The sequence below is a fragment of the Pinus tabuliformis genome, chromosome J, assembly GCF_031772625.1.
Source record: "Pinus tabuliformis cultivar Carrire ecotype Pingquan chromosome J, CPIR1, whole genome shotgun sequence".
Lineage (NCBI taxonomy): Eukaryota > Viridiplantae > Streptophyta > Pinopsida > Pinales > Pinaceae > Pinus > Pinus tabuliformis.
In genome coordinates this window covers 282,309,830-282,321,426 of record NC_142295.1, presented here as the reverse complement: position 1 = coordinate 282,321,426, position 11,597 = coordinate 282,309,830, and the positions used below count along the sequence as shown (strand labels likewise).

Genomic DNA, 11,597 nt, shown 5'->3' with positions numbered 1-11,597 from the left:
TGAAAAAGATAAGACTTCATTTTTTCAAAATCTTAGACTTGTACTTTAAAGGGACACATCTATCTTAACCACAAATCTAATAAGTTTTCAGAGGAATAAAAAGGCTTCATTTTCTCAAAGTCTTAGACCTGTACTTTAAAGAAACACATCTATCTTAACCACGGATCTAATAAGTTTTGAGAAAATAAAATCACTTGAACTCCAAATTTTTTATGCGTTATAAAATTTTAAATAACATAACTACCTTCAAAATAAATAAGTCTAAACTCTTTATCTACCAATGTACTTATACTTAACCTAAAATTAAAAAAATAATATTTATTCACAGTGAATTTATTTTAATATATACCTTTTTACTAGTTTAATTAAAATACAAGTTATTTTGGTTTGAAAATTTATAATTATTAAATCAAAATATGCCCATCAACTTCCAAATGGATGAAAAAGTAAAGCAGTTAATCAATGACAAATTGAAAGAGTTTTTTTAATGAAAAATAACTCTAAAATTAAACCATGAGTTGCACAGATATTCAAGCACGCTTTTAGTATGCCGTGGAAAGGCATGTGGCCCACAATAGGGGAAAATTTCAACGTTTTTGCTCTGTAGGTCGATGGCTGAACCATTCTAGATGGTGCCCGGGAATTTCCCGTCACATTGCGGCATTGCAATGCACCTGTACCCGCAAATACAGTCAGAAATGTGGCCGATTCAACGCCAAACCGAACGGATACACACTGTATATGTCCGATGGATACGGACGAGTTACACACGTGTTATATCCCTAAGGATTTTAATACAACATGTTCGCCAGCGCTCGCTTCGATGGCGGATTTGCTTTCACGTGATTTATTACAAACCGAATCAATTTATCGACTTTCACGTGATTTAATACAAAGGCAAGCCACCGCGCGCGGAGTTACCCACTGTTTTCACAGACCCCGTGAGTCGAATATAATATAGTTCTGGACTTTCCATTTCTGACACGAATATTATTATATTTTGGACTTTCCATTTGCTGTTTCGAAGCCATCTGGTCACTCCTTCAGTCCCAGCGATACCGCTAGCACACAGACCATCAGCTATGAATCGGTTACAAGAGAAGGATAAAGGAAAACGACCATTAAAAGCCAGAAGCTTCAGACCGTGGGCCGAGGATACTAGTAGCAAAGGTACGGTCCGATTCCATTAATAAATCCTTGGAATAAACTCTTTTCCTTCGTATAGAAACCTGTAATAAACTAGGGAAAAGTATGTCTGCTAATAAACCCTTATCCATAGTATTTAGGTTTCCCAACCCTTATCCGTAGTATTTAGGTTAGGTTTCTGTGGTTGGGATGGCTAATCAACGGGCGGCTGCGATTGCTGATCAATCGAGGAAGATTCACAGATTTGGGAATTTCAGTGGGAACAATCAACCAGATTCATGTTCATGTCTTGAAGATGGACATGGCTGTTGGTTCCACTAAACTCTCAAGTTCATAAATCTTCCTCATTGATTAGCAACCCTTATCCATTATTACAGAAGACATGGACCTGGCTGAACATCCACCAAAACTCTCAAATCTTTAGATCTTCCTCATTGATTAGCAACCCTTATCCATTATTACCGGAATCTGTAATATGGCTTAAAAAACAGAACGGTATTTTAGTTTTAATTTTGTGGAAAAATTTCAATCATTTCCATATTTGTGATTCACATTGAAGAACAATCCATTAGTTGTAATTGTTTCCACCTACTTTTGCAGACATTTGATTTATGATACTCACTGTATTTTAAGTCGGCTACGCTGTTGCATTTGCAAATTACAGCGATCTCAATCTTTATTTCCCTAAATCAACCCTCTGTCTCTTCAGATCGGACACGGCACTCGAGAAGCTAATTTGTGTTAGATATTTGCAGGTATGGCAGATTTCATACCTGATCATTTGGGCGATGCATATTCTTCTTTCACCTCAAGAGGAATATCAAATTTGAGAAAGGACAGAAAGTTGGTATGTATATGAGATTTTTAGAATACTTCAAAATCTGCCATTTAGATAAAAATATATTAACAGATCATAAAAATATCATTTTCACTCTTAGTAAAATAGGCATCTTTATGTTGATCCCCGGGGATATTCCTGAAATTTGATGATCAAGATAGAAGTGTATGATATCATTTTACCATGAGTAAAATAGACATTTTTATGTTAATCGTAGATTTAGGGATATTTCTGAAATTTGATGATCAAGATAAAAGTCTATTATTAAGATCTATTATTTAATTTCTGTCAGATTTTAAAATATTCCTAAAATCTGCCATTTAACCTAAGTTCAACAAGCCCAGATAACTGTTATAAATTCAACCAGCTAGGGGAACTGTGATAATGCTGCGTTTGTCTTTAATTCTTTTGTTTACTATGTTTCCAGGAAGTGTGCAACCCGTCCTGTGCAGATTCAAATGGCACAGTGACGAAGAGTATGGCGGCTGATAAAACTGATATTTGCCAACTGCCCAATTTAGATCTTTCCCTGTTACCGCCTCGGTGGCCGATGGGAACGGAGTCCTCCCCTTATCAGCGCGGAGGTCGATTCGCTGCACCGGGATATCAGTTCTGCCCAGTTCCATATTCTCCAAATCCCGATATATATAGGTATATGATTTGTTGCTTGCGCTATTAATTCATTATCTTGTTTTAAGCCTTGCTGGCTATGATTTTTCTAAATTGCACTGTTACATTACAATCAGTTCTCCCAAGGCCGGTGCCGAGCAGCCCCTTTGTGCCCAGCTGACAATCTTCTACGCCGGAACAGTGAACGTTTACAGTGTCTCGGCAGATAAGGTACGACAGCCTTCCTGTAGCTGGGTTCGATGGTTTCTATTCTGTGTACATTATGGTGCAATTTTAAATATGTTTCAATTAGAGATTGTGGTAAAATTTCGGTGATATTTTAATTACGTTTGGATTCTTATTAACAAAGCTATATATAATAAATGATGGATAAACATTTACACGAATATTTATTTAATTTATCCTTCATTTCATTTATGTAAAGTCGAAAATTTGTAACGCAAGAACAAAATGAAGGTCACAAATGGACTGCATAAGTTCCTAAACAGGAAAACAGTTTGAAAATTTTTGATATCATCCACCAAATTGTGTATGCTACCAACAACATTATTTTTAGATTATTAAATTTAAGTATCATGAAAATTCTGAAAAACTTTATTGTAAAAAAAAATATAATTATATATTCTATAAATTATGTTTTTTTATTAATTTTTTTTTATTAATTTTTTTTTATTACAGATGATTTATAAATATTTTGATAATATAGTCATTTAATTTATATGGTTATATTTTACTATTATATATATATATATATATATAAATATATAACTAACTAAATAGGCCATAAATCCAAACTTCATAAGTTTTGAAATAAAAAAACCTTTTGGAAAGAAAAATGATGTAGACACTTTTGATTTCATTCTTAAAATTGTGTATGCAACATCATGAATATTCACTGATTATGAATTTTTTTCAAATAGAAATTCTGGAAACTTTATTTATAATTATCAAACTTACAAATTCAGTTTTTCCATTTCTGATTTCGATTCCTATCTTGGTACAGATTTTCAGCTTTAAGAATAACTCATAAATATAGAAATTCTTGAAACTATATTTTTAAATAAACTATAATTATCATTTACAGATTCAGTTTTTCCATTTCTGATTTTCAATCGTGTCTTGGTACAAATTTTCACTTATAAGAATAACTCGTAAATAATCCCATCTTGGTACAAATTTTCAGCTATAAGAATAACTCATAAATATTTTTTTAGGAATGGTTATCAAAATGATAGGTCATATATATATGGGATTAGATACGCCATAAATCCCCTTATTTTTTCTCAATGATTTCGGTAAAGTGGATCCGACTGTGCTAAATCTCTGTTCCCTTGTTAAATCTCAAATGTTGTAAACATAAAAGTTTAGAGAAATTTTACGTAACTGAAATATTTTGTGCAATGGGATGGTGCAGGCAAAGGCCATAATCATGGGGGCCAGCAGAATCAGTGACTTCCAGCGCAGTGGGACTCCTTCATCGTCTGCGTCTACACCTTCAACTCAGCACAACTCCACGCCTGGTGGCATGGATATGGATCTGATTACTTCATCCCCGAGGCCTGTGTCCATTAGCCAACCCCAATCTCCCGAGACGATAAAATCCGGTAAGAATAACTTATAGCAAAAGATAGTTTAATTCGGTTAGGATCTTTGAATGCAGAAAAGTGAATGGAGGGTATATAATTGACATCCAATTGCAATGTGTGTTGCAGCGGCTCTTCAAATCACTAAGAAAAGTTGTATACAGAGGTTTTTAGAGAAACGGAATGAAAGAATCCACGGAAAGAGTCCTTACCTCCCGCCAGCCCAAAACTAACATTTACAGACCAACATATTGGAGACAACTGAGAAAAATGGGAAAATGCAATTTTGTTTCTATGGATATAGATGTATTTTGTGGCTATGAAGAGTTGCTGAAATGGATTATATGCTTTCTGGTACCTAAATTTTATATCAGACGACAGCAACATCCTCTGAAAAGGAGCCTCATGATTCATGGCTCATCTGAATTAACGCAGATAGCGGAGCATATTTGTTGTTTCTTTTTACAAAACATGTGAGATGCCAAGAAATTATGTTTATCGATAGTTATTTCAAGGTGGATTACTGATGGTTCAAGAATGGGTAATGCTTTTATCGATGGTTATTTACTCGTGAATTATTGATCATTCAAGATTTAGCAATAAGAAGGTGAGAGAGAAATTGTCTAACATTTTATTAAGGAGAAATTAAGAATACATGTATATGATCATACATATTTAAATATTAAAATAAATAACATAAACACGTATGAAAATTTGAATTATATAAAATTGGAATCAGTTGAATTTATTAACTGGAAAAAATATATTATAAGATACTTATTTTGATAATTTTAATTTCTTTTTATTATTAAAAAAATCAAAACATAAAAATAATTTTTTATTTCATAAATTTGGAAGGATCTTCATTATATATATATATATATATATATATATATATTAGTGGAGAAGTTCTTAGGGTGTAGGGTCAATTTTCTTTTCATGTGAAAACCTTTGAGGAAGGTTTGAAGTACTTTGGTTTCCACCTCAAACCAAATGCATGCATTGGAAAGAGATCAAAACAATGGAGATTTGATTAGTTCTCCAAAGTTGGCATATTGATTCTTATAAAATCTATTTTGGAGGTCATTTTAGTCTACTGGATTTCTCTATCATGGATTCTCAAAGGCGTTTCTATGGGTGAGCTCCTATGGGTGAGATGGGACTCAATATTTATGCCTAAAGTGTGGGGAATTTGGCACATCAACCTTTATTAGCAAAAGCCTTGGGAACTAAGGTCGGTTGGAGGTTATTGACTACCAACATCCTTTGCAATTTAGTTGTCTACACAAAATACATTTCCCCATCTTCTATTGATTATTGGATCAGATTACCTAGAAAAGGAAAGCTAATGTATCAGTTATATGGAAGGCGGTTATAACATCCTTTTTTGTGGTGGAAATGTTGAAAATGAAACAAGAAAATTCTAACTTAAGTTTTTCCTTCAATTAAATTGGGAATAAAATTGTAATTCCACATCTCATGACAACTTGTATTAGTTAACTAGGTTAATTTGACTTAGTTGGCTTAGTTAATTCGAGTTGAGGATCTAACTAGAGTCATGTAGAGTGTCTCATACAGTTAGTAGCTCTCGTTGAATTTATTTTGAGTTGTAATTTACTAATTTAGTCTAACTGGGTAAAAGTCAGCTAAACTAGTTCCAACTGATCGAGGAACTAGTGGGAGGTTTAGTAGTGTGGTGTTTCCTATAGTTGAGTGGGATGCTGCCTGCATTCGAGTGTGGTGTTTCCTGAAGTACAGTGTGGCGTTGTTTGAAGTGAAATGTAGTGTTGCCTAAAGTACAGTTTGGTGTTTCCTTAAGTGTAGTTTGGTGCTACCTTGAGTGTAGTGTGGTGCTGTCTGTAGTGATCAAGCAATAAACTAAAGATTCACTCATAATTAACTCATGCATGTGAGATTAGAGAAACACCTGGTTGATATTTGAGTTGAGGAACAATGTATTATCAATTGTATAATCATCTGAATTATACGGGTGGTGCATGCAGTCAGAGGAAGGCTTGTGAGGATTGCGCGATTCATAATTGAGGAATTTTCCAATTAAATAGGGGCTAATTTCTTGAGGAACAATGCAAGGAAATAGGGACTTGGGAAAGCAAAAAATTGGTTAAGTATTGGCCAAGGCTTGTCTAGGAAGCAGTGAGACATATAGAGATAGTGCAGAGGTTGCTTGGGCTTGTGAAAAGCATTGTAATCTTCTTATATTTTCTGACTAATGCAATATACAAATAGCAAAGGCTTTTAGCTATGGCTTTCCGCAGGAAATCATTGTGTTATGCATTGATTCAATTCTTTCTCTTATACTCTTCATGATTTCGTGATCGTTTAATTATTTCCACTGATCAGTAGTGTAGATTCAAGTCTATTATTTTAGCATAGTACAATTAGCATTTTGAATCTACAAGGAATTTCTACATGGTATCAGAGATGAAATCAATATAGAAGGCAAGCATACGAGTTTGTCTTTTGTAGGTTAAATTGAATTTGCAGTGTCATACTTTAGAGTCAGTAGGATGTTGTTTTATGGATTGAGACTCGAATATGCCCTTGAGGGTAGTTCATACTATGTTGCTTGGAATGATAGGATGGAGGTAGTGTTGGAAGACAATGGGCTTAACGAATTCATAAACAAAGATATACTTAAGCTTCCAGCAATTGATGCTCAAGATCTAGCAGAGTGGAGAAAATGTATGGAAAATGCGAGAAGGATTATCCTAGAAGGAGTTCAAGATCATATTGTCTCGAACGTCCACGATAAGGGGAATCCATATGTGATGTGCAAGGCTTTAACAAACTTGTTTCAAAAAAACAATGACCGTACGAAGCTGGCACTGAAGGACAAGCTCAGAAAAATCAAGATGGAGAAGGGCGACAAAAGACCAAAGTACTTGACCAAGTTAACCCAATGTCGGGATGAGCTTGGAAGTGTCAATATTATAGTTGTTGAAGATGATCTGGTAAGCCTAGCACTTCTAGTCCTTTCCAAGAGTTGGTACATCTACTAGGGCTTAGTAAATGGGAGGGAGAAGCTACCATAGTGGGAGTGTTTGTGATCTAGCTTGGTACAAGAAGAGATTCGTCGAAACACTAGAGTTGGATCCTCATACAAGCATGATGATTAAGAGAATTGTGCCTTAGCTGGAAAGGCGAAGAAAGGGAAGGCAAAGCCATCCCATTCCAAATTAGATTCCATCGTGGGTGACAAGAAGACCGACATGTCGAGGATTAAATGTTTTCACTGTCACGAGCTAGGACGGTATGCCACAAAGTGTTCCCACACGAAGGCTAACAAGAAACCCTCAAGAAGAGTAGTAGAAGAAGCTCTTGCTTCACAATTTGAGCTGGATTTCACCCTCATCACTTGGATGGTGACATCAGTGATTGGTAGTCTATGGTATCTTGATAGTGGAGCCTCATTCCATATGAATGGAAATAGAGAGTTGTTCAGTGACTTGGAGGATATGGACCTCCAGATGCACATTGAAATGCGAGATGATGGGAGGTATAGCATAACTGGCATCGATATTGTGACCTTTTAGAGGGATTCTAGTTCTCCTCTAACATTAAAATATGTCATGTATGTTCCATGTTTGAAGAAGAATTTGGTTTCAGTTGGCATGTAGGAGGACCATGGCTACGATGTGATATTTAGTAAGGGAAAGGCTTTCCTTCGTCAAATAGCCTTAGGACAAGTGAAACGGATCGGGGTTCAGTGAAGAACCTCTAGAAATTTGATGTAGAAGATTTTGCTTCTTTGAGCACAAAGTCAGAGAAGGTGCAGAGCTGAGACATCAGTGAGTTGTGCAATAGAATATTGGGTCACTTTTACCACAGATCTTTGAAGATCATGAAACAAATTTCTGTAACACTTCCCAAGGGTACACTAGAGTAGTGAGACACATGCAAATGATGCACACTGGGGAAGTACACCAAATCTAGCTTTCATGATAAAGATATTCAAGCGCAAGCAATCATTGAAAGAGTTCACTCAGATGTGTGTGGACCATTCTCGACAGCCTCCAAGGCCAAGCACAGGTATTATGTAATAGTTGTAGATGAATTTTTTTGTAAGTTCTATATTTTCTTCATGTAGAAGAAAGATCATGCATTCGCTAAATTTTGTGAATTTAAAGCACTTTTGGAGAAAGATACTAGGAGGAAAGTTAAATCCCTCAAGAGCTATAACGATGGAGAATATGTGTTGAATGAATTCAAGAACTTATGTGCATCAAAAGGAATTCGACGAGAGTTAATATCGCCCCATAACTCATAGAAGCATGGGGTCACTGAAAGGAAGAAAAAAAGTGTCATGGGAGCTGCACAGACAATTTTACATGATCAGGGCCTACCATTGCACTTGTGGGTTGAAGCATGCAACACAATTCTTTATGTGCAAAACAAGAGTCCTCATCGAATTTATTGAGATGAGTACACCAAAGAAGTTTTTTCAGGTAATAAACCAAATGTGGCACACTTCAGGATCTTTGGTTCATCAGTCTACTGTCATGTTACCACGGATGCACAGAAAAATCTAGAGCCAACAATTGAGTGCAGGATATTTTTGGGGTGCACTGGTAGACCTCGCAACTATTGGGTGTACCTGCCATTCGGAGGATGATAAATGTTCATAGAGATGTGAATTTCGATGAAGAGAAGGCCATGAGATGTTCCCTTGAGAGGGAGCTTTAGTTTCATGGAGAAGAGGATCTTTTGGCTCCTAAAGAAGAACTTCAGGATGGTGTGGAGCAACCACATGTAGAGGAGCAGAGAGTGGAAGCACCCACTAATGAAGAGCCTTCCAGAGATGGAAGGAAGCACACCAGAGAGGCTAAGATATTGATGCATGCTCCTAGAGAGAATGTTGGAGCATCGACATCATAGTGCAGGCATAGGAGGTCACCAAATCAGTATACTGGCTACATGGCTCTGATGAGCAAGAGTGTAGAGGTTTAGCCATATTCATTCAAGGAATTAGTGCAAAAACCACTATGGCTTAGTGCCATGGTTGAGGAGTATGACTCCATTATCAGAAATAGTGTTTAGTAAGTGATCCCAAGACTAGTAGAAAAGTTAGTGGTGAGTTCTAGATGGATTTACAAGGTAAAGCAAGTAGAATATGGGAGTGTGGAGAAACAGAAGGCCAAATTTGTGGCCAGAGGGTTATCTCAGGTGGAGGGAATTGATTATGAGGATACCTTTTCTCCTGTAGCAAGGTACTCTATAATAAAATCTATTCTAACACTTTCAGCATATATGTGATGGAAGATACATCAGATGGACGTGAAGACAGCATCCTTAACTGGGTGATTGAGGAGGAGGTTTATATTGAGAAGCCGAAAGGATTTGAGACCTTCAACAGAGAATCGCATGTGTGAAGACTCAAGCAAGTATTATATGGACTAAAACAATCACCCCATGGTTGTTACACCAAGATTGACAACTATTTCACCAGGTTCGGTTTCACCAAAAGTGAAGCAGATGCGAACCTTTACCATATTGTGCTTGAAGGTAAATTGTTGATTATAGTATTATATGTTGATGATTTCATTCTAACAAGTGATGAGAAGCTAATAAAATATTGCAAAGAGAATCTTGTGAGAGAATTCGAGATGAAGGACCTGAGGCTCATGCATTATTTCCTTGGTATGGAAGTATGGAAAGGAGATGGGGAATTGTTTGTCTCTCAGGGAAAGTATGCGATGTCATTCAATCTTGCCATGTGAGCAGGTCAAACCTGAACTCGGGCTCTAACTTCTGCATACGAGCTCGGATTTGAGTCTCGTTCACATTGTTGGATTCAGAATGACGAGCTATTCAATATGAATATAATATTACCAACATTATGACACTTTTCTTTTTTGACAAATTTTGAGCTCCAGATCACTCTTCCCCACTGAAAAACTTTTGGTCTCCAAAATTTTAAATAATCTGCAACTTCCCTATACTTTTTCTGCACCAGAAGTTTCCTACATGTCATCCTTCCTTCTCCTTCACCTTTGTTCTTCAGAGCCATAAGCGATGATCTGACACCTGTCCATGTCATTATGGCCATCCACAGAAACATCCTTCTGAAGAAGAATTCCAAGAAGAGGAGCACCTTGGAATTGCTTATCTACAAAATCCTTATCAAGGATAAGATCCTAAAATACTTCGCCAAATGAACCCAAACAAGTTGCACATAGTGAATACTTGTATAACTTGAGTACTACACGCATTTGGAACATACTAAATGTGTTGCGAGTACTCATACAATAGTTTTAAAATGCCTTATTTTTTTTTTTACAAAATGGAATAAACTTGACTCCTAAATTTTACATTCAAATTGAATATCAACAAGCTAAACTAGCATTGTAATTGCTTAAATAAAACATTTTTGCATATAAGTGATTTATTTATGAACATCACTTTTACAAATTACCCAATTATGAGGATATGCAACTAGTGCAAAATAGAAATTTACAAACTTTAGTTGGATAAATAGTCTGCCCATTTCTTACCCAACTAGGTAAATAAACCCTCTATTTGAACTTTCTCTTCTTGTGAAGTTGCTTTAGGGATGGTTGCATGATGCGCCACTTTTTATTTTGTCGCTTCCTCTTCTAGTGCTTTCATGATTTGCTTTCCCTTACAAAGATGAAGTTGTGGAAACAATTTCCAACAATTCTCGACCCAATGTCCACTGATATTAAAGTGAGTACAAAAGTTCTTTTGAGCTCCTCTAGGCTCACTTGGCTTTATCCTTGAATGAGATTTTATCCTTTCAATCTCAATTCCAGTAGACATAAACATCTTCTTGATGTTTGATTTCCTTTTATCGCATTTATCTACACAATGGTTAGATGAAAGGAAAAAGGTGCATGGAAAAATTTTCCTCAACATGTTTTCAAATCTGCATTGTTTTCTTTCATGAACAACATTCAATTAACAAAATGATTATACCTATGTTTTTTGTCCTTTGGCTTATGCTTCCCGTGTGAGGAACTTGCATGGAAAGAAGAACTCAACTTTCCTTCTTCTTCAGATTTTACATCTCTCTTTGGAGATGTTCTTAACTATAATTCCTCCTTACACTTGACGAACCAAGAGGAAACCATTTCTGGATGAAACTTCCAACATCTTGCCTCCTTGTGTCCTTTCTTACAGTAAAAGAAACATGATATCCATGAACTATTGCTAGAAGACTACTCTTCTTTTGCAACATAGCCTAAGCCTTCATATTTAGGCCTCTCCTTAGCCACAATTGGATTTTTAATTCGTTACTGGTTTATGCCAAGCCCTCCTCCCTTGTAACCCATCGTGGTCAAGAGCTTGGATCCAATGCCTTTATTATGTTTTTCAAAGGCTACAAATGAATTTACATCAATACTTTCACATAAGGAAGAAGC

At 36.0% G+C, this 11,597-nt stretch overlaps 1 protein-coding gene across 2 annotated transcripts; it reads left to right on the top strand.

Annotated features, from left to right (window-relative positions):
* Positions 1-1,032: 1,032 nt before the first annotated feature.
* On the top strand, positions 1,033-4,721 carry LOC149226879 (protein TIFY 10b-like). Of its 2 annotated transcripts, none has more exons than XM_089375380.1 (6): positions 1,033-1,170; positions 1,902-1,993; positions 2,412-2,635; positions 2,731-2,824; positions 4,029-4,218; positions 4,327-4,721. In XM_089375380.1, exons 1-6 carry the CDS (start codon positions 1,083-1,085, stop codon positions 4,428-4,430), a joined length of 792 nt encoding a protein of 263 aa, XP_089231506.1. In that variant the 5' UTR covers positions 1,033-1,082; the 3' UTR covers positions 4,431-4,721. The 2 variants fall into 2 exon arrangements, with proteins under 2 accessions (XP_089231506.1, XP_089231507.1); XM_089375381.1 differs by lacking the exon at positions 1,033-1,170 and adding an exon at positions 1,210-1,641.
* The last annotated feature ends 6,876 nt before the right edge of the window (positions 4,722-11,597 follow it).

Excerpts from the sequence above, each read along its gene's own strand:
- LOC149226879 (XM_089375380.1), top strand. The coding sequence starts at position 1,083 with ATGAATCGGTTACAAGAGAAGGATAAAGGAAAACGACCATTAAAAGCC. Across the intron at positions 1,994-2,411 it reads TGAGAAAGGACAGAAAGTTG|GAAGTGTGCAACCCGTCCTG; the intron begins GTATGTATATGA and ends CTATGTTTCCAG. Across the intron at positions 4,219-4,326 it reads TCCCGAGACGATAAAATCCG|CGGCTCTTCAAATCACTAAG; the intron begins GTAAGAATAACT and ends TGTGTGTTGCAG.